Source organism: Schistocerca gregaria, chromosome 2, assembly GCF_023897955.1.
Source record: "Schistocerca gregaria isolate iqSchGreg1 chromosome 2, iqSchGreg1.2, whole genome shotgun sequence".
NCBI lineage: Eukaryota > Metazoa > Arthropoda > Insecta > Orthoptera > Acrididae > Schistocerca > Schistocerca gregaria.
This window is the reverse complement of record NC_064921.1, coordinates 815,674,449-815,698,140: the sequence shown is the minus strand read 5'-3', so window position 1 is coordinate 815,698,140 and position 23,692 is coordinate 815,674,449. Positions and strand designations below refer to the sequence as shown.

The 23,692-nt window shown below is 41.2% G+C and overlaps 1 protein-coding gene across 1 annotated transcript in view; it reads left to right on the top strand.

Moving 5' to 3' along the window:
* Positions 1-23,692, top strand: part of LOC126335142 (integrin beta-PS-like) — a 257,184-nt gene that overhangs the window by 15,162 nt on the left and 218,330 nt on the right. The window contains exon 3 of the mRNA XM_049998103.1: positions 7,320-7,548. Within this exon, the coding sequence (XP_049854060.1) occupies positions 7,320-7,548 (229 nt within the window). The remainder of the gene's footprint in view (positions 1-7,319; positions 7,549-23,692) is intronic.

The following is a 23,692-nucleotide window of genomic DNA, read 5'->3' as shown; positions in this document are numbered from 1 at the left end:
CTTTCTTAATGTGTAAGTTGATTGTTTACACATCCCTGAAAATTATCCACTATGGTGATATGACACACGTTTGCTGGTGATTGTTGTAGAAAGTGATACTGGGTGCCTATTTCTTGTAAATTAAATTAATAATAAAGTTTTGTTTTACATATGTTTTTATTTATTATTTCTTAATATTCATTTTTGTGTATGTATCAAGACATTTTATTTGTGATCTTAAATAGTTTTAGCCTTATTAGGTAGTAATGACTTAGTAGTTAGTTATTTAATTGGATAGATAAAAAATCTACTCACCAAGTGGCTTCAGAACACACACATAAGGAGGGAGGGGGAGAGGGGAGAAGGGGGAGGGGGAAGGGGGAGAAGGGGAAGGGGGATGAAGAGAATGTTCGCATGGGAGAGTGGTCTGAAAAGGCAGTGCACAATCTGGATGGAGAAGGAGCAGTGTAGACAGAAGCTAGAAGGCAAAAGCTAAGGAGAGGCAGTGAGAACAGGTCAGCACAGGTTTAGACCAGGGAATTGGGGAGTGCTGGAGAGACAATTCCTATTGTGTAGTTCAGACAAACTTATGATGACAAGCAACCAACAGTCTGCTCAAATGAATGGCCACTGCCAAACTGTGGCAAAACGTGAACTTGCCCATTCATTTGCTGAACATGCTGCACACCATGACAGTAATGACTACAATAGCTGCTTCAATATGCAGGCCATTTGGATACTCCCTTCCAGCACTATTTTTCTGAACTACGCATTGGTAATTGTTTCTCCAACATGTCCACTACTGTCGCATCTCCCTGGTCTAAACCTCCACTGACTCATCTTATCTTTTCCCTTTTTCTCTTCTGTCCATGTCTGTCCTTCTCCATGCAGATCTCTCTCTCTCTCTCTCTCTCTCTCTCTCTCTCTCTCTCTCTCTCTCTCTCTCTCTCTCTCTCTCTCTTTCTCTCTCTCCCCCTCCATTTCTTCTTCCCCCTTTTCACTTTCCAACCCTCTCCCTTCTCGTTTTACCCCGTTGAGCTTCATCTTTCTCTCTTTTTCCCTCCTTCATTTTTCCCTTCCCTTTCCGCATCTCACTATTCCTGCATCTCTATCTGCTCTACCCTCTGTACTCTTCTTGTCTTGTTGTGCAGCTGCAGAGTTATCTGTGCAAAGACCTTCCTCTTTCCTGCTACCTTCAGCTTGCATCCCCCCCTACCCCCACCCCATCTTCATTAGCTCAAGCAACTGCTTTCAGTAATAGAGCATCAATAATCAGTCGTGCTGTGGCCATGGGAGTGTATATTTGGGTGTCTGTGTGGATGCATGTGTGTCTCTATCCTTTAGCTAGACGAAGACTTAGTGCTCAAAAACTGGTGTGAACATTGTTTCCTGTTATGTGTGTGTGTGATCCATACATCAATCTGTTATAGGTGAGTGGTTGTCTCCCCTGTATTTTACATGTGATTGTAGTTTTCTGTGTCTGGCAACTTCAGATATACATCTCAGGTACCTAAGCCGAAAAACTCATTTATCATGTTAGTTAAGACAGCTTGAACACTGTGTACTTATTCCTTCTATACCTAAACTGAATCACCAAGACATGCCAACATACATAAATGAATGATTTTCATTTATGGCAGCTGTAGAGTCATCAACAGATTAGAAGTAATTTCAGGAGTATCGCAGGTTATTGGAACCCTTGCTATTCATGTTATCTATTAATGATCTGACATACAACATTGATGGTAATCTCAGACTTTTTGCAGATGATGCTCTCATGTATAATGAAGTATTACTCAGATCTTGATAAGACTTCAAAGTGGTGCAAAGATTATCTACCTGCATTACCTTGAACCCCAGTCGTGTGTTACATTCTGTACAACAACCAGGCACATACTGATTGAACTGTTTGTATGCCCACAACATAGGGGTGATGAGGGGCTGCAGCAAGAAGGGTGCTATTGTGACAAATAGCTGTCAAGAAGCTGACCGGAAATGGTGGGAGTTAAAATAAGCCAGATTTTTACAAAATACGTTGGTATGACTGGTGGAGGGTTAAAGAAGGGCACAGAAACATAAAATTATGGCTTCTGTCAACTCACACATATAGCTGGCTGGACTAACAAGCAATGTTGACCGATGAGTGAGCATCATAAAAATGCTGAAAACTTGAACTGGGAAATGTTAGAAGATAGACTCCAGTTAGCCTACAAAAGCCTGCCTACAAAGTACCAAGACCCAGAATTAAGTGAGAATCTAGGATTATACTGCTACATCCTATGTGCCGTCCCATATATCAAACTCGTTACGGGCTCAAGAGGTTTTTAAGCAGTTATTCTTTCACTTCATTAAAATGCACTTCAGGCAACCATATTTAAAAACAATTGTCGCGTACACTCTACCATGAAAATTAAGAAAATAAACGTTCAATGACAGCATGGAAAGGGTAAATTGCTACTATCAGCATGGGGAGGAGGTGTTGAGTCACAGATAGGTCGAATGAAAAAGATTGCTGAAATATTAAGCTTTGGACAAAGTCGTAGTTCTGAAACAGAAAACACACACACACACACACACACACACACACACACACACACACACACACACACACACACACACTGCCTCTGAGTCTTGGACCTCAACTATGACACTGTATGACGAGCAACAGCATACTGGGGTGTGTAGTTCGGATAATGAGGTAGCATGGAGTGGGGGGGGGGAGAGATGTAGAGAAGAGGAAAAGACTAGTATGAGCATTGATGGGTACAAGACAAGACTGAAGTGGGAGGTGGGAAGAGAATAAGCGAGTCGTGCTTGGGTAGCTCAGTTGGTAGAGCACTTGCTCGCGAAAGGCAAAGGTCCCGAGTTCGAGTCTCGGTCCGGCACACAGTTTTAATCTGCCAGGAATATTCAGCTTGTTAGTTGTAGTTGTCATGCCTACGTAGAGAGCAGCATAGTGGTTGCAGCTTAGTTTGTATATAACATGGCTGCTTTCAGAGGTAGTTATGTGTTTTATGGGAGGATATGCCTGTGACAGGACTCGCATAGGCCTAGTGGGAGGATGTATGAGAAATGTTCTGTATCTAAGTCTGTTGCAGAGATATTAGCTGTGAGACAAGGGTTTGAGAGCAGGGGTGAGTAGGGATGGACAAGGATATTGCATAGGTTTGGTGGGTGGGAGAATACCACTGAGGGAGGTGTGGGATTGATGTAGGGAGGATATGTCTCATTTCAGGGCGTGACAAGAGGTACTTGAAACCCAGGAAAAGGGTCCTGGCTGGTACTGAGTCATGAGAGGAGCACACATTTGTGACTGAACAGGGCCTATGTGGGAGGTGGTAGATGGCTGGAGAGATGTTGTTGTTGGTGTTGTCTTCAGTCCTGAGACTGGTTGATGCCGCTCTCCATGCTACTCTATCCCGTGCAAGCTTCTTCATCTCCCAGTACCTACTGCAACCTACATCCTTCTGAATCTGCATAGTGTATTCATCGCTTGGTCTCCCTCTACGATTTTTACCCTCCAGGCTGCCCTCCAATGCTAAATTGGTGATCCCTTGATGCCTCAAAACATATCCTGCCAACCGATCCCTTCTTCTAGTCAAGTTGTGCCACAAACTTCTCTTCTCCCCAATCCTATTCAATACCTCCTCATTAGTTACGTGATCTATCCACCTTATCTTCAGCATTCTTCTGTAGCACCACATTTCGAAAGCTTCTATTCTCTTCTTGTCCAAACTAGTTATCGTCCATGTTTCACTTCCATACATGGCTCCACTCCAAACAAATACTTTCAGAAACGACTTCCTGATACATAAATCTATATTCGATGTTAACAAATTTCTCTTCTTCAGAAACGCTTTCCTTGCCATTGCCAGTCTACATTTTATATCCTCTCTACTTCGACCATCATCAGTTATTTTACTTCCTAAATAGCAAAACTCCTTTACTACTTTAAGTGTCTCATTTCCTAATCTAATTCCCTCAGCATCACTCAATTTAATTTGACTACATTCCATTATCCTCGTTTTACTTTTGTTGATGTTAATCTTATATCCTCCTTTCAAGACACTGTCCATTCCGTTCAACTGCTCTTCCAAGTCCTTTGCCATCTCTGACAGAATTACAATGTCATTGGCGAACCTCAAAGTTTTTACTTCTTCTCCATGAATTTTAATACCTACTCCAAATTTTTCTTTTGTTTCCTTTACTGCTTGCTCAATATACAGATTGAATAACATTGGGGAGAGGCTACAACCCTGTCTCACTCCTTTCCCAACCACTGCTTCCCATTCATGCCCCTCGACTCTAATAACTGCCATCTGGTTTCTGTACAAATTGTAAATAGCCTATCGCTCCCTGTATTTTACCCCTGCCACCTTCAGAATTTCAAAGAGAGTATTCCAGTCAACATTGTCAAAAGGTTTCTCCAAGTCTACAAATGCTAGAAACGTAGGTTTGCCTTTTCTTAATCTTTTATCTAAGATAAGTTGTGAGGTCAGTATTGCCTCATGTGTTCCAACATTTCTACGGAATCCAAACTGATCCTCTCCGAGGTCCACATCTACCAGTTTTTCCATTTGTCTGTAAAGAATTCCCATTAGTATTTTGCAGCTGTGACTTATTAAACTGATAGTTCGGTAATTTTCACATCTGTCAGCACCTGCTTTCTTTGGGATTGGAATTATTATGTTCTTCTTGAAGTCTGAGGGTATTTCGCCTGTCTCATACATCTTGCTCACCAGCTGGTAGAGTTTTGTCATGACTGGCTCTCCCAAGGCCATCAGTAGTTCTAATGGAATGTTGTCTACTCCAGGGGCCTTGTTTCGACTCAGGTCTTTCAGTGCTCTGTCAAACTCTTCACGCAGTATCTTATCTCCCATTTCATCTTCATCTAGATCCTCTTCCATTTCCATAATATTGTCCTCAAGTACATTGCCCTTGTATAAACCTTCTATATACTCCTTCCACCTTTCTGCCTTCCCTTCTTTGCTTAGAGCTGGGTTGCCATCTGAGCTCTTGATATTCATACACGTGGTTCTCTTCTCTCCAAAGGTCTCTTTAATTTTACTGTAGGCAGTATCTATCTTACCCCTAGTGAGATAAGCTTCTACATCCTTACATTTGTCCTCTAGCCATCCCTGCTTAGCCATTTTGCACTTCCTGTCGATATCATATTTGAGACGTTTGTATTCCTTTTTGCCTGCTTCATTTACTGCATTTTTATATTTTCTCCTTTCATCAATTAAATTCAATATTTCTTCTGTTACCCAAGGATGTCTAGCAGCCCTCGTCTTTTTACCTACTTTATCCTCTGCTGCCTTCACTACTTCATCCCTCAGAACTGCCCATTCTTCTTCTACTGTGTTTCTTTCCCCCATTCCTGTCAATTGTTCTCTTATGCTCTCCTTGAAACTCTGTACAGCCTCTGGTTCTTTCAGTTTATCCAGGTCCCATCTCCTCAAATTCCCACCTTTTTGCAGTTTCTCCAGTTTTACTCTACAGTTTATAACCAATAGATTGTGGTCAGAGTCCACATCTGCCCCTGGAAAAGTCTTACAATTTAAAACCCTGTTCCTAAATCTCTGTCCTACCATTATATAATATATCTGATACCTTTTAGTATCTCCAGGATTCTTCCATGTATACAACCTTCTTTTATGATTCTTGAACCAAGTGTTAGCTATGATTAAGTTATGCTCTGTGCAAAATTCTACCAGACAGCTTCCTCTTTCATTTCTTAGCCCCAATCCATAATCACCTACTATGTTTCCTTCTCTCCCTTTTCCCACTGACGAATTCGTCACCCATGACTATTAAATTTTCGTCTCCCTTCACTAGCTGAATAATTTCTTTTATCTCATCATACATTTCATCAATTTCTTCAGCATCTGCAGAGCTAGTTGGCATATAAACTTGTACTACTGTAGTAGGCATGGGCTTTGAGTCGTTCTTGGCCACAATAATGCGTTCACTATGCTGTTTGTAGTAGCTTACCAGCACTCCTATTTTTTTATTCATTATTAAACCTACTCCTGCATTATCCCTATTTGATTTCGTATTTATAATCCTGTATTCACCTGACCAAAAGTCTTGTTCCTTCTATCACCGAACTTCACTAATTCCCACAATATGTATGTATAGCTGGAGAGATTAGGCATGGGAAATATGTTTCTCTAAAAGGTTGGGAGGGTAGGTGGTCTGTGGAGGTTTCAGTGAGAACCTTGGCATATTTGGAGAGAAACTGCTCATCACTACAGATTTAACAACCATAGTTGTCTAGGCCGTATGGAAATGACTTCTTGGTGTCAAATGGGTGGCTGCTATCAAATTACAGGCATTGTTAGTGGTTAGTAGGTTTGATATGAATGGAGTTACTTGTATAGCCATCCTTGAGGTGGAGGCCAACATCAAGAAAGATGGCTGTTGGGTTGAGGAAGGCCAGGTGAAGTGAATGAAGGAGATGGCGCTGAGGTTCTGGAGGAATGTGGATAGGATCGGAGATTGTAAGCTTGGAGTCAGTCAGGCATTGGGAAAGGTAATGTTCAATAGCGGCAAGGACATAGACTTTTTTGATGTTAGTGTAGAGGCAAGTGGCATTGACAGTAATGAGCAGGGCTCTTTGTGGTAAAGCAGGGGTGACCAACAAATTGGTTCGCAGGCTGTGCCATGGCTCGAGGACCATCACGCTCAGCCTGGCTGGCATGTTTCCATCACTGCCTCACCATGCTGTCTGGGCATGAGGAAGGGGGAATACAACAAATGTGCCACAAGCAAGTGGACCTCACGAAGACACAGCCACCAACTCCAGGACCTTGGGCCAACCTGAATTGCTGGTGTCGACAGTTATTTTTTTTTTTGTGTGTGTGTGTGTGTGTGTGTGTGTGTGTGTGTGTGTGTGTGTGTGTGTGTGTGTGTAAGGCTGTGGCTGAAGGTTTTTATGTGAATGTCTTTTAATTGTGCCTGACTACAGCTTGACATGTCTTCTTTATCGCAAGTATAATCAGTCTTTTCCTACATTGTTAAAACTTTCATTATTTTATTTGGTGATTTTAAAAATACTTATTTGTGATTTGCTCTTCTGCTGGTTCCTTCATAATTTCTGTTCATCATTACATGTAACAATGTCTGTTATAACAATAAAGAACTGCAAAATCTGCAATTTTCATAAATTATATATATCTTTCTAGAAACTCAGCTGTAACAAATTTCTTATGAGTTGTAATTTTTATGCTCTCACTGCATAATTTTGCCTTCATTACATGAATTAGTACTGTAGCTATTAAGTATTTAATTTTTCAAATGAAGTACTGTGATTTCTGATTGTTTGTACCTTTCTTTAGGTGAGACACATACAGTTGAATTTCATTATGGTGTTGTGGAAGATTATCCAGTTGATCTGTATTATGTTATGGATCTCTCCATGTCTATGCATAATCATAAGAAGCGGCTGTCTGAATTAGGAGGTGCTCTGGCAGCAACTATGCAAAATATCACTGAAAACTTTCGAATGGGCTTTGGTAGTTTTGTAGACAAAGTGGAATTACCATTTACAAGCACTGTTGAATCAAGGTATGGCGCCAAAGACCCAAATATAATACCTGTACGTATTTGAAATCATTTTACATCCTCTTATCCTTTGAGTAGTATTCATTTAATTGTTTATCAGTATTTTTAATTTTTTTTATAAATGTGTACAATAAGTGAAGAAGGTGGTATTGAGAGCATATTTGACATGATATTTTGGGTACATTCTTATTTCCAATAGATTGTTCATGGAAAAGCAACCAATGCTTTACTGCAAAAGTATATGTTTTATTCTAGAGTCACAATTTATTTATTTTGCTGAATGGCTACTGGTTTTGATAAATAGTACCATCTTCAGGACATCCTGTGCCATGCAATTGTCACACTGGCTTCCCAAGTAGCTATGTCAAATACCATTTTACAGTTAATAGTATTCCAAGAAGTGTCAATTGTATGCTGGGGCTCTCAGCGAGGTTGCATCATACCTTCTCCACATGGTGTCGCAGCTCATCGACCAACCATGGCCGTGGTAATCACCGCACATTGGTAATGTGCAATTGTAAAAGGCTGCATTGATAGGCTTTAATATTAGGTGACTGCAATGCTGTCATTTGTACGTTCATACTGTGTGGCACTGTAATCCAATTATTATATTCTGAACCCAATGATGCTGTAGGTCTGTAAGTGATGAGACAATATTATTGGAAAGGGTAGTTGCTAATTACCATATAGCAGAGATGCTGAGTTGTAGATAGGCACAACAAAAAAGACTGTCATAAAATAAGTTTTTGGCCAACAAGGCTTTTGTCAACAACAGATGACAGACAGATGCACACGCGCGCACATGCCCACACACCCACACACCCACACGCACACCCACATCTACCCACCCACATCTACCCACCCACCCACCCACCCACCCACCCACCCAACCACCCACCCACCCACCCACACACACACACACACACACACACACACACACACACACACACACACACGTTACCATTGCTTCTGGTAGCTCTTTGTGATAGTCTTTTCACTGTGCGTATCTGGACTCAGAATCTACACTATACAGTGAGTAGCAAGTATGCTTTTCATAATATTGTTACACTCCATCCTGGATTTTCCGTTATAAGTGATGAGACTATTTGAAGTCCATACTTACTTTGTGTATCCACAAATTTTAAAAAAAATAAGTCAAGTGCATTTACATATCATGGTGCCAGGGCCCCTATAATCTTAAAATCAATTATATATCAACCATTTAAAACTTAGTAAACAGTAGGATATATTAAATAAACTACCATACATTTGCACACAGTCATATTGTATAGGTTATATCATAGGGAGGGTAAAGGAGAGAAGTAGACGAGGGGAGACAAAAAAGAGGAGTGATGTATTGAGATGAGTAACAAAGTCAGTAAATTGTGTATTGAAGGTGTATTCAGTAAGTAACATGATGTGGCACTCTTGTATCCATTTTGTGAAAAGTTCTAGAATTGCTTTTCCCTCAGCTTATTTTGATCATTGAGTACCTTATCTGCTCTTCTCTTCATGTGACTGTAAATTTCCACTTCCTCCAAGATGCTCATAATGGGTCCTTAGGGCAATATGCAAAATTTCAAGATTATTCCATATGTCTTGTATTGCATGCTTATTTTGAATGAGATGTTTACCAAAAGTAGATTTTTCCTTAATTGTCTCTATAGAATGTTCCTTGAACCTTGTCAGAAAGCAGTGTCCTGTTTGTCCAATGTAAAAACTATTACACTCTTTACAGGGAATTTGACACACCTACTTGGTAAGCCAGTGTGACAGTTACATACCGGAGGATGGCCTGAAGATGATACGTGTGCCAAAACCAGTAGCCAGTTGGCAAAATAAAGATATTACCATTATAGACTGAAGTATATACTCTTTTGATATTGTAATACAAATATAATTAAAATAATTTTTATAATATGTTGGGTTAACTTGACTGAATCCTCATGAACACATAATACAACAAAATAACTAAGCTGTCTTGGATCTGAGAACCTGTTATGTTTCATTAGCAGAGAAGTATTGTTTGACAAAGATTACTATTTGTCAATTTGTCATCTGATAACCTACCAGACAGCTGTTGTCTTATTTTTTGAGCTTCAAATATAGATATTATTATGATGACTTTTGACTTCTTTTAACAACTCATGTTGCTGATTATTTGGTTGCATTTTTCCCCAAAATGTCTAAATTGTGATATAGCATTATTGTGTTTTAATGAATGATTGGAGTATTGCTTTCTGTCTACTGGGAGTTTTATGACTTTTGCTATACAACATTTATTTTTGTCTATATTACTCTTGTATTCTGTTGGAAACACTATATGAAAATAATGCTGCTAGACATTGTAGAAGCTGTCTCATATGCTATTTACTTCATTTTTGTTGAAGACATCCTCCTACATTTCCATTGATAGCTGACAATTTAATTCTCTGGGTTTGTCATCACTAAACTCTTTCTGTTCAATTATTTTAGTTGTTGGCCCCCACTTTTTGCCAACGTTTCTAGTAATGGACACAGGCTGAGCTTTGTGGCCATTGTAAATCGTGTTTATTATGTTACTGTTGTAGTTGAGGTCACACAATCTTCTGCATATTTACTTTCAGCTGTTATTCTAAATGGAGAATTAACTGCTGATGTCTGCATTTAAATCTCTACAGATAACCAGTTAATATCTCATTACATATTATTAAGCAGCCTTTTAAAATATGCAGTGAATATTTTCAAGTCTCCAAACATTAAAATCTACCAAATCAACTATAAACAGTTCAAAATCTTTGTTCCCAGCGAAGATTTGATGTATTCTATTGCTGTAAATTCCAAGTATTCTTCCACAAAAGTAGCTTTTCCAGCCCTACTCATTTTTTCTTCTGCAATAAGAATTGGTGAGTTTATATTCAGATATCACAGTTAACATAATCTGTTTTTGTTTATGCAGTGTTTAGTTACACATATTTAGTTCACAATTCACTAATTCACTAATTCTGCAAAGACTGAACATTGTGATGTAGTATTTAAACACATTGGAACATTTATTTGTAGATGACATCTTATCATTAATCCTAGTTGTTTCTGATGGACCACTTAGTATAAAAATGTTTTCTCCTATTTATTTTGGTGCTACAAGTTACCAGAAGATTTTGTAGTTGGTTATATTACATTTTCTTGTCACTGCTACAACTATATTGACATCTATACTCTGAAAACCACTGTAAGTGCGTGACAAAGGAAATATTCCATTGTACCAGTTATTAGGTTCTCTTTCCATTCCAGTCACATATGGAGCAAGAGAAGAGTGATTGTTTAAATGCCTCTGTGCATGCTGTAATTATTCTAAACTTGTTCTCACAATCCCCATGTGAGTGATAAGTAGGGTATTCTACATCTACATACGGACTCTGCAAGCTACCATACTGTGTGTGATGGAGAGTACGTAGTACCAATACTGATCATTTCCTCTCCTGTAACATTCGCAAATAGAGCAAAGGAAAAAGAGTGTCTATATGCCTCCTTATGAGCCTTAATTTCTCTCATCTTCATAGTCCATACACAAAAAGCATATTGATGGCAGTAGAATTGTTCTGTAGTTAGCTAATGCCAGTTCTCTAAATTTTCTGAATAGCATTGCTTGAAAAGAACGTTACGTTCCCTCCAGGGTCTCCCATTTTAGTTCCTGAAGCATTCTGTAACACGTGCATGTTGTTTAAACTTACTGTAACAAATCTAGCAGCCTGCTTCTGAATTACTTCGATGCCTTCCTGGTATGGATCCCAAACACGCAAGCAGTACACAAGAATAGATCACACTAGTGTCCTATATACAGTTTCCTTTACAGATTAACCACACTTTCCCAAAATTCTCTTAATAAATCAAAGTTGACCATTCACCTTCCCTACCACAATCCTCACATGCTCATTCTATTTCATATTACTTTGTAGCATTATGCCCAGATATTTAAATGCTGTGACTGTGTCAAGTGGGACACTACAAATGCCTTGTCCAAACTTTATGCATATGTTTCTCCTACTCATCTTCATTATCTTATGTTTTTATATACACTCCTGGAAATGCAAAAAAGAACACATTGACACCAGTGTGTCAGACCCACCATACTTGCTCTGGACACTGTGAGAGGGCTGTACAAGCAATGATCACACGCACGGCACGGCGGACACACCAGGAACCGCGGTGTTGGCCGTCGAATGGCGCTAGCTGCGCAGCATTTGTGCACCGCCGCCGTCAGTGTCAGCCAGTTTGCTGTGGCATACGGAGCTCCATCGCAGTCTTTAACACTGGTAGCATGCCGCGACAGCGTGGACGTGAACCGTATGTGTAGTTGACGGACTTTGAGCGAGGGCGTATAGTGGGCATGCGGGAGGCCGGGTGGACGTACCGCCGAATTGCTCAACACGTGGGGCATGAGGTCTCCACAGTACATCGATGTTGTCGCCAGTGGTCGGCGGAAGGTGCACGTGCCCGTCGACCTGGGACCGGACCGCAGCGACGCACGGATGCACGCCAAGACCGTAGGATCCTACGCAGTGCCGTAGGGGACCGCACCGCCACTTCCCAGCAAATTAGGGACACTGTTGCTCCTGGGGTATCGGCGAGGACCATTCGCAACCGTCTCCATGAAGCTGGGCTACGGTCCCGCACACCGTTAGGCCGTCTTCCGCTCACGCCCCAACATCGTGCAGCCCGCCTCCAGTGGTGTCGCGACAGGCGTGAATGGAGGGACGAATGGAGACGTGTCGTCTTCAGCGATGAGAGTCGCTTCTGCCTTGGTGCCAATGATGGTCGTATGCGTGTTTGGCGCTGTGCAGGTGAGCGCCTCAATCAGGACTGCATACGACCGAGGCACACAGGGCCAACACCCGGCATCATGGTGTGGGGAGCGATCTCCTACACTGGCCGTACACCTCTGGTGATCGTCGAGGGGACACTGAATAGTGCACGGTACATCCAAACCGTCATCGAACCCATCGTTCTACCATTCCTAGACCGGCAAGGGAACTTACTGTTCCAACAGGACAATTCCCGTCCGCATGTATCCCGTGCCACCCAACGTGTTCTAGAAGGTGTAAGTCAACTACCCTGGCCAGCAAGATCTCCGGAACTGTCCCCCATTGAGCATGTTTGGGACTGGATGAAGCGTCGTCTCACGCGGTCTGCACGTCCAGCACGAACGCTGGTCCAACTGAGGCGCCAGGTGGAAATGGCACGGCAAGCCGTTCCACAGGACTACATCCAGCATCTCTACGATCGTCTCCATGGGAGAATAGCAGCCTGCATTGCTGCGAAAGGTGGATATACACTGTACTAGTGCCGACATTGTGCATGCTCTGTTGCCTGTGTCTACGTGCCTGTGGTTCTGTCAGTGTGATCATGTGATGTATCTGACCTCAGGAATGTGTCAATAAAGTTTCCCCTTCCTGGGACAATGAATTCATGGTGTTCTTATTTCAATTTCCAGGAGTGTATTTAGAGCTACCTCCCATTCATCACACCAACTACAAATTTTGTCTAAGTCATCTTGTATCCTCCTACAGTCACTCAACTTCGACATCTTCCCATACACTTCAACATCATTGGTAAACAACTGCTGATTGCTGCCTACCTTGTCCCCAAGATCATTTATGTGTATAGAAAATAATGACAGTCCTATCACACTCCCTTGGAGCATTCCTGTTGACATCTTGGTCTCTGATGAATGCTTGCCTACAAGGACAACATACTGGGTTCTATTACTTAAGAAACCTTCAAGCTACTCACATATCTGGGAACCTATTCCATATGCTCGTACCTTCATCAACAGCCTTTAGTGTCACCCCATGTCGAATGCTTTCCAGAAATCCATAAATGTGGAATCTACCTATTGTTTCATTCATAGTTCGCAGTATATCATGTGAGAAAAGGGCAAGCTGAGTTTCACACTAATGTCACTTTCTAAAACAAATCTGATTTGTGGGCATATGCTTCGTGGCCTCATGGAAATTTATTATATTCAGACTGAGAATATGTTCAAGGATGCTGTAGATAACCGATTTTATGGTTATTGGTCTGTAATTTTGCAGGTCCATTTGTCTAGCCTTCTTATACACAGTAGTGCACTTCTTTCCAGTCACTTGGGGAATTGTACTGGGTGAGAGATTAATGATAAATGAAAGTTAAGTAAAGAGCCAGTGCTGTAGAGTAATCTTTATAAAACCAAATTGGAATTCCATCCAGACCTGATGACTTATTTGTTTTCAACTTGTTTCTCTATGCCTGTGATGCTTATTACTATGTCATCCACATGTGAGTCTGTTCAGTGGTCAAACAATGGTATGTTTGTACAATTTTACTTCATGAACAATTTTTTTAAGGTGAAATTTAAAACTCTGGCTCTTGTTTTGCTATCTCCTACTGCTACACCATATTGGTCAACAGGTTACTGGCTGGAAGCCTTAGACCCACTTAGTGATTTTACATGGGACTGAAATTATTTTGGGTTCTTGGCCAGATTTATTGCTAAGGCATGATGGTGTTAGTTGCTGTATGCTTCGCTTATAGATCTTTTCACAGACAGATGTATCTCTACTAACCATTGCCTGTCCTCCTTTGTGTGTTCTCTTTTGAACTGAAAGTGCAACAACCTTTGTTTCCTCATCATTTTCTGAATTTCATTGTTAAACGATGAGGGGTCTTTTCAGTCCTTTAGGCACATAGATCTTCACACCACACTTTATGACATATTTAAACTTTGCTCATAATTCCTCCGCATCTATCTTTTGGAACTAAGTGATGTCAATTCACTGTCTAGGTGAGACACTAACAACTGCTTACCTGTTATTTCTAGCAGAAACACCCTCCCAGCTTTCTTGAATGACTTATTAACTTTCACAACCATAGTTGCTAAAATGACATCAGGATCACTAATCCACGTCTCTGTACTGAAGCTGCCAATAAGTTCTGGCCTTTTTGTAGCTACTAAATCTTAGATATTTCCATTGCTTGTGGTCTGCCACACTAGCTGCTCAAGACAATTTTCAGAAACATGTTCACACATACTTTGCAAGACTGCCTGTCAATAGCCTCCACAATGAATCTGTGGATGTCCTACTCTGTACTCAGTAGTTTTAAGTTGCCTCCAACTGTACTGCATGATCTGGGCAGTTACTCACTACTGACAATAGACTATCTTCGAATGACTCTAGAACTGTCACAATGGATTCGAATGGCCAATGAAAACATCCAAAAATTAACTTGTTTTAAACTATACCTATTGTTCGCAACAAATAACTTCACTGTCACACTCATCTTTGATCTCAATAGAGACAGTATTTGTGTCAACTGTAACAAACACTCACTATTCTGTGGCATCTACTCTGTGTTTATAGTAAATGCTCTATGACTCACTAAATATCTTAGAGTTTCCTGCTTCAGTTTTCAGCCAGCTCTCGGTCCCAAGAATAATTTGTAGTCATAATTGAAAGCCATTTCTTGAAACTTTGCCTGTAGGTTTTCTTTCGATAGTTTATGTCTATCTGCCAACTCTCCTGTGGGTCAGACAAACCTGTGACCATTTGTGGTGCCCTTCTATGTATAATTCAATATTCCCTGTAAGTCCCATCTGGTATAGAAACCACACACTTGAACAGTATTATAGAATGAGTTATATGAGTTATTTTTAAGCAATCACATTTGTAGACTGATTAACAGTAAAACCAGGCTTTTTCCAGATGATGCAGTTATCTGTAATAAAGTACTATCTAAAAGAAGCTGCATAAGTATTCAGTTAGATCTTGATAAGATTTCAAAGTGGTGCAGAGATTGACAATTTGCTTTAAATGTTCAGAAATGTAAAATAGTGCACTTCACAAAACAAAAACATATATCCTGTGATTATAATTTCAACGAGCCACTGTTGGAATTGTCCAAATCGTACAAATACCTGGGTGTAACACTTTGTAGGTATATGAAATGGAATGATCACATAGTTTCAGTTGTAGCTAAAGCAGGTGGTAGACTTTGATTTATTGTTAGAATACTGGGTAAGTGCAATCAATCTACAAGACTTTGATTTATTGTTAGAATACTGGGTAAGTGCAATCAATCTACAAAGGAGACTGCTTACAAATTGCTTGTGTTACCATTTCTAGAATATTGTTCAAATGTGTGGGACCCATACCAGATATGAAGAACAGGGGATATTGAACATATACAGAGAAGGGTAGTATGAATGGTCAAAGGTTGTTTAAGCCATGGGAGTGTGTCACAGAGACACTGAAGGCACTGAAGTGGAAGACTCCTGAAGATAGATGTAAATTATCCTGAGAAAGCCTATTAACAAAGTTTCAAGAGCCTCCGTTAAATGATTACTCTAGAAATATACTAAAACCCCCTATGCATCACTCACTTAGGGATCTTGAGGATAAGATTAGAATAATTGCTGCACCCACAGAAGTTTACCACTTGCTTTACCCACAACTGAGGCTACGTGATCTTCCATTTTATATCCCTTCAAAGTGTTACACCCAGGTATTTATGTGAGTTGGCCAATTCTAACTGTGACACATTGATATAGGATAGGATAGTCACAAAAATTTGCAACACGTTAAAAATTGACCAGGTGTGTCAGAATATTTATGCTGCTTCTTTCAGACAGTACTTCATAATAGATAACTGAATAATCTGCAAAAAGTCTGGGGTTACTATTAATATTGTCTGTGAAGTCATTAATACACAACATAAACAGCTGGGATCCCAACACACTTCCTTGGGGCACACAAAAATTTACTTCTATGTTGTTGTGGTCTTCAATCCAGAAACTGGTTTGATGCAGCTCTCCGTGCTCCTCTATCCTGTGCAAGCTTCTTCATATCCCATTACTTACCTCAACCTACATCCTTCTGAATCTGTTTAGCGTATTCATCTCTTGGTGTCCCTCTACAATTTTTACCCTGCCCTCCAATACTAAAGTGGTGATCCCTTGATGCCTCAGAATATGTCCTACCAACCGATCCCTTCTTCTAGTCAAGTTGTGCCACAAATTTCTCTTCTCCCCAATTCTGTTCAATACTCCTCATTAGTTATGTGATCTACCCATCTAATCTTCAGCATTCTTCTGTAGCACCACATTTTGAAAGCTTCTATTCTCTTCTTGTCCAAACTGTTTATCATCCTTGTTTCACTTCCACACATGGCTACACTTCATACAAATACATTCAGAAATGATTTCCTGACACTTAAATCTATACTCGATGTTAACAAATTTTTCTTCTTCAGAAACGCTTTCCTTGCCATTGCCAGTCTACATTTTATATCCTCTCTACTTCGACCATCATCAGTTATTTTGCTCCACAAATAGCAAAACTCCTTTACTACTTTCAGTGTCCTATTTTCTAATCTAATTCCCTCAGCATCACCCGATTTAATTTGACTACATTCCATTATCCTCATTTTGCTTTTGTCGATGTTCATCTTATATCCTTCTTGAAAGACACAAGCTGCTCTTCCAGGTCCTTTGCTGTCTCTGACAGAATTACAATTCATCGGCAAACCTCAAAGTTATTACTTCTTCTCCATGGATTTTAATTCCTACTCTGAATTTTTCTTTTGTTTCTTTTACTGCTTGCTCAATATACAGATTGAATAACATCGGAGATAGGCTACAATCCTGTCTCACTCCCTTCCCAACCACTGCTTCCCTTTCAGGCCCCTCAATTATTATAACTGCCATCTGGTTTCTGTACAAATTGTAAATAACCTTTCGCTCCCTATATTTTACACCTGCCACCTTCAGAATTTGAAAGAGAATATTTTAGTCAACGTTGTCAAAAGCTTTCTCTAAGTGCTAGATGCTACTAACATCGGTTTGCCTTTCTTTAATCTATTTTCTAAGATAAGTTGTAGGTTCAGTATTACTTCACGTTTTCCAACATTTCTACAGAATCTAAACTGATCTTCCCCGAGATCGGCTTCTACCAGTTTTTCCATTCATCTGTAAAGAATTCGCATTAGTATTTTGCAGCCGTGACTTATTAAACTGATAGTTAAGTAATTTTCACATCTTTCAACACCTGCTTTCTTTGGGATTGGAATTATTATATTCTTCTTGAAGTTTGAAGGTATTTCACCTGTCTCATACGTCTTGCTGACCAGATGGTAGAGTTTTGTCAGGGCTGGCTCTCCCAAGGCTATCAGTAGTTCTAATGGAATGTTATCTACTCCCAGGGCCTTGTTTCAACTTCAGTCTTTCAGTGCTCTGTCAAACTCTTCACACAGTATCATATCTCCCATTTTATCTTCATTTACATACTCTTCCGTTTCCATAATATTGTCCCCAAGAACCTCGCCCTTGTATAGACTCTCTATATATTCCTTCTCCTTTTTGCTTTCCCTTCTTTGCTTGGAACTGGGTGACCATCTGAGCTCTTGATATTCATGCAAGTGGTTCTCTTTACTCCAAAGGTCTCTTTAATTTTCCTGTAGCCCATTTTTCACTTCCTGTTGATCTCATTTTTGAGATGTTTGTGTTCCTTTTTTACTGCATTTTTATATTTACTCCTTTCATCCAATAAATTCAATATCTCTGTTACCCAAGGATTTCTATTAGCCCTTGTCTTTTTACCTACTTGATCCTCTGCTGCCTTCACTATTTCATCTCTCAAAGCTACCCATTCTTCTTCTACTGTATTTCATTCATCTATTCTTGTCAATCATTCCCTAATGCTCTTCCTGAAACTCTCTACGAACTCTGGTTCTTTCAGTTTATGCTTCTACCAGTTTTTCCATTCATCTGTAAAGAATTCACATTAGTATTTTGCAGCCGTGACTTATTAAACTGATAGTTCGGTAATTTTCACATCTTGCAGTTTCTTCAGTTTTTTGCACCTTTTTGCAGTTTCTTCAGTTTTAATCTATAGTTCATAACCAATAGATTGTGGTCAGAGACCACATCTGCCCCTGGAAAAGTCTTAAAATTTAAAACCTGGTTCCTAAATCTCTGTCTTACCATTATATAATATTTCTGAAACCTTCCAGTATATCCAGGCTTCTGCAATATATACAACCTTCTGTCATGATTCTTGAACGAAGTGTTAGCTATGATTAAGCTATGCTCTGTGCAAAGTTCTAACAGACGGCTTCCTCTTTCATTTCTTAGCCCCAATCCATATTCACCTACTATGTGCCTTCTCTCCCTTTTCCTACTGGCAAATTTTAGTCACCCATATTCACCTACTATGTTCCTTCTCTCCCTTTTCCCACTGACAAATTTTAGTCACCCATGTCTATTAAATTTTCGTCTCCCTTCACTACCTGAATAATTTCTTTTATCTCATCATACATTTCATCAATTTCTTCATCATCTGCAGAGCTAGTTGGCATATAAACTTGTACTACTGTAGTAGGCATGGACTTCATATCTATCTTGGCCACAATAATGTGTTCACTATGCTGTTTGTAGTAACTTACCCGCATTCCTATTTTTTATTCATTATTAAACCTACTCCTGCATTACCCCTATTTGATTTTGTATTTATAACCCTATATTCACCTAACCAGAAGTTTTGTCCCTCCTGCCACCGAATTTCACTAATTCCCACTATATATAACTGTAACCTATCCATTTCCCTTTTTAAATTTTCTAACCCACCTGCCTGATTAAAGGATCTGACATGCCATGTTCTGACCCGTAGAACGCCAGTTTTCTTTCTCCTGATAACAACGTCCTCCTGAGTAGTCCCCACACGTAGATCCAAATGGGGGACTATTTTACCCAAGAGGACGCCATCATCAGTTAACCATACAGTAAAGGTGCATGCCCTCGGGAAAAATTACAGCTGTAGTTTCCCTTGCTGTCAACCATTCGCAGTACCAGAACAGCAAGGCCGTTTTGATTAATGTTACAAGGCCAGATCAGTCAATCATCCAGGCTGTTACCCCTGCAACTACTGAAAAGGCTGCTTCCCCTCTTCAGGAACCACATGTTTGTCTGGCCTCTCAACAGATATCCCTCCATTGTGGTTGCACCTATGGTATGGCTATCTGTATCACTGAGGCATGCAAGCCTCCCCACCAATGGCAAAGTCCATGGACCATGGGGGGGAGGGGGTTACTTCTACATCTGACAAGAACTTTCCGTCCGAGGTAACATACTGCACCCCCCTATATATATATATATATATATATATATATATATATATATATATATATATATATTAAAAACAAAGATTCCAAGACTTACCAAGCGGGAAAGCGCCGGCAGACAGGCACATGAACAAAACACACAAACACACACACAGAATTACGAGCTTTCGCAACTGGCAGTTGCTTCGTCAGGAAAGAGGGAAGGAGAGGGAAAAATGAAAGGATGTGGGTTTTAAGGGAGAGGGTAAGGAGTCATTCCAATCCCGGGAGCGGAAAGACTTCCCTTAGGGGAAAAAAAGGACAGGTGTACACTCGCACACACACACACACATATCCATCCGCACATACACAGACACAAGCAGACATATTTGAAAATATGTCTGCTTGTGTCTGTGTATTTGCGGATGGATATGTGTGTGTGTGTGTGTGCGAGTGTACACCTGTCCTTTTTTTCCCCTAAGGGAAGTCTTTCCGCTCCCGGGATTGGAATGACTCCTTACCCTCTCCCTTAAAACCCACATCCTTTCAGTTTTCCCTCTCCTTCCCTCTTTCCTGACGAAGCAACTGCCAGTTGCGAAAGCTCGTAATTCTGTGTGTGTGTTTGTGTGTTTTGTTCATGTGCCTGTCTGCCGGCGCTTTCCCGCTTGGTAAGTCTTGGAATCTTTGTTTTTAATATATTTTCCCATGTGGAAGTTTCTTTCTGTTTTATATATATATATATATATATATATATATATATATATATATATATATATATATATATATATATATATATATATTAAAAACAAAGATTCCAAGACTTACCAAGCGGGAAAGCGGCAGTAGACAGGCACAATAAAATAACAAACAAACACACACACAAAATCCTTGTAACCATTGATGCCACTTCCCTTTACACAAATATCCCGCACGTCCAGGGCCTCGCCGCAAAGGAGCACTTCCTTTCACGCCGATCATCTGCCACCCTACCTAAAACCTCTTTCCTCGTCAACTTAGCCAGCTTCATCCTGACCCACAACTTCTTCACTTTTGAAGGCCAGACATACTAACAATTAAAGGGAACAGCCATGGGTACCAGGATGGCCCCCTCGTATGCCAACCTATTTATGGGTCGCTTAGAGGAAGCCTTCTTGGTTACCCAATCCTGCCAACCCAAAGTTTGGTACAGATTTATTGACGACATCTTCATGATCTGGACTCACAGTGAAGAACAACTCCTGAATTTCGTTTCCAACCTCAACTCCTTTGGTTCCATCAGATTCACCTGGTCCTACTCCAAATCCCATGCCACTTTCCTTGACGTTGACCTCCATTTGTCCAATGGCCAGCTTCACACATCCGTCCACATCAAACCCACCAACAAGCAACAGTACCTCCATTATGACAGCTGCCACCCATTCCATATCAAACGGTCCCTTCCCTACAGCCTAGGCCTTTGTGGCAAACGAATTTGCTCCAGTCCTGAATCCCTGAACCATTACACCAACAACCTGAAAACAGCTTTTGCATCCCGCAACTACCCTCCCAACCTGGTACAGAAGCAAATAACCAGAGCCACTTCCTCATCCCCTCAAACCCAGAACCTCTCACAGAAGAACTCTAAAAGTGCCCCACTTGTGATAGGATACTTCCCGGGACTGGATCAGACTCTGAATGTGGCTCTCCAGCAGAGATACGACTTCCTAAAATCCTGCCCCGAAATGAGATCCATCCTTCATGAAATCCTCCCCACTCCACCAAGAGTTTCTTTCCGCCGTCCACCTAACCTTCGTAACCTCTTGGTTCATCCCTATGAAATCCCCAAACCACCTTCCCTACTCTCTGGCTCCACCCTTGTAACCGCCCCCGGTGTAAAACCTGTCCTATGCACCCTCCCACCACCACCTACTCCAGTCCTGTAACCCGGAAGGTGTACACGATCAAAGGAAGAGCCACATGTGAAAGCACCCATGTGATTTACCAACTGACCTGCCTACACTGTGACGCTTTCTATGTGGGAATGACCAGCAACAAACTGTCCATTCGCATGAATGGACACAGGCAGACAGTGTTTGTTGGTAATGAGGATCACCCTGTGGCTAAACATGCCTTGGTGCACGGCCAGCACATCTTGGCACAGTGTTACACCGTCCGGGTTATCTGGATACTTCCCACCAACACCAACCTATCCGAACTCCGGAGATGGGAACTCGCCCTTCAGTATATCCTGTCTTCTCAATATCCGCCAGGCCTCAACCTCTGCTAATTTCAAGTTGCCACCGCTCATACCTCACCTGTCTTTCAACAACTTCTTTGCCTCTGTTCTTCCACCTCGACTGACATCTCTGCCCGAACTCTTTGCCTTTACAAATGTCTGCTTGTGTCGGTGTATGTGCCGATGGATATGTGTGTGTGTGCGAGTGTACACCTGTCCTTTTTTCCCCCTAAGGTAAGTCTTTCCGCTCCCGGGATTGGATTGACTCCTTACCCTCTCCCTTAAAACCCACATCCTTTCGTCTTTCCCTCTCCTTCCCTCTTTCCTGAAGAAGCAACCATCGGTTGCAAAAGCTAGAATTTCTGTGTGTGTGTTTGTGTGTTTTATTTATTGTGCCTATCTACCGGCGCTTTCCTGCTTGGTAAGTCTTGGAATCTTTGTTTTTAATATATTTTTCCCATGTGGAAGTTTCTTTCTATTATATATATTCACTTGATACCCCATATAAGAGAACATTTGAGTATAAGAAAACATGTTACATTGCTGGCAGGCACCATTAAAAGACACTTACACAAAGGTTTCGGCCAGAGCATTCACCAGAAAAAGAAAAACACATACCAGCCATTCTGATAAGAAAGCACATCTCACACACACATGACCGCTAGCTCCAGCAGCTCAGGCCAGAATGGTCTCGACAAGGTCTTGATAGACAGGCACTATCCCCCAGCCCTAATGTGCAAACAGATCTCCTGGACCATTTCCCCAATCCTCCCAACATCCCCAAGAACCAGAGACAAAGGAGTGTCCCTTCATCACCTGGTACCACCCCAGACTGCAACAGCTGAGCCACATCATTTGACAGGGCTTCGATTACATTTTGTCGTGGCCTAAAATTAGGTACATCCTATCCATAAACCTTCCCACCCTTCCTAAAGTGTTGTTCCATCACCCATCCAACCTCCAGAGCACCCTAGTCCATCCATAAGGCACTCCCAGCCACGACCTCTTGCCACAATGTTCATATCTGTGTGGAAGCCACAGCTCCAACACTTTCCCAATCCACCCATTTAGCACAACCCATTCCAGCCCTGTCACAGGTTTATCCTACCCCTTCAGGGGCCAGGCCATCTGTGAAAGCAGTCACACCATTTACCAGCTCTGTTGTAATCATTGCAGAGCTTTATATATTGATATGACTAAGAACCAGCTGTCCACCAGGATGAACAGCCACTGCTAAACTAGCTAGACCATTCTGTGGTACAACATGCAGCTCAATATAAGATGCTCAATTTCAATGGCTGTTTCACTACCCAAGCCATCTGGATCCTCCCCTCCATCACCAGATTTTCTGAACTGTGCAGATGGGTGTCACCCTTGCTCACATTCTCCCCTCCCATAACTATCCTGACCTCAACCTACAGTAACATACTATACCTGAACCCTCCAGCCCGTAGTCTCCACCCACTCTGTCCTATCACCTCCTCCCCATTCTCATCTCTCATCCTCTTTGTTTGTCACCCTCTGCTAATGTACCTGCCCATATTTCCCTGCTCCTTCCTTCTTCACTCTGTTTTCCCCACCTCCCTGCCCCACAACCTCTGACACTGTGCCTGTTGGCATTTTGGTTCCTACACACTACTACACCAGAGTGTGCTCCTCTCTCCTTTCATCCATGCACTGCTATCACTTCTCCTTCCCCACCCCTTCCAGACTGCTGTTTCCATCCCATATGATAGTTTTATTTATTTATTTATCCATCTGTAGACAATGTACACTGTAAGGATGTCATCAGTGAATGTACAAATTGTGGTATGAAGTCTA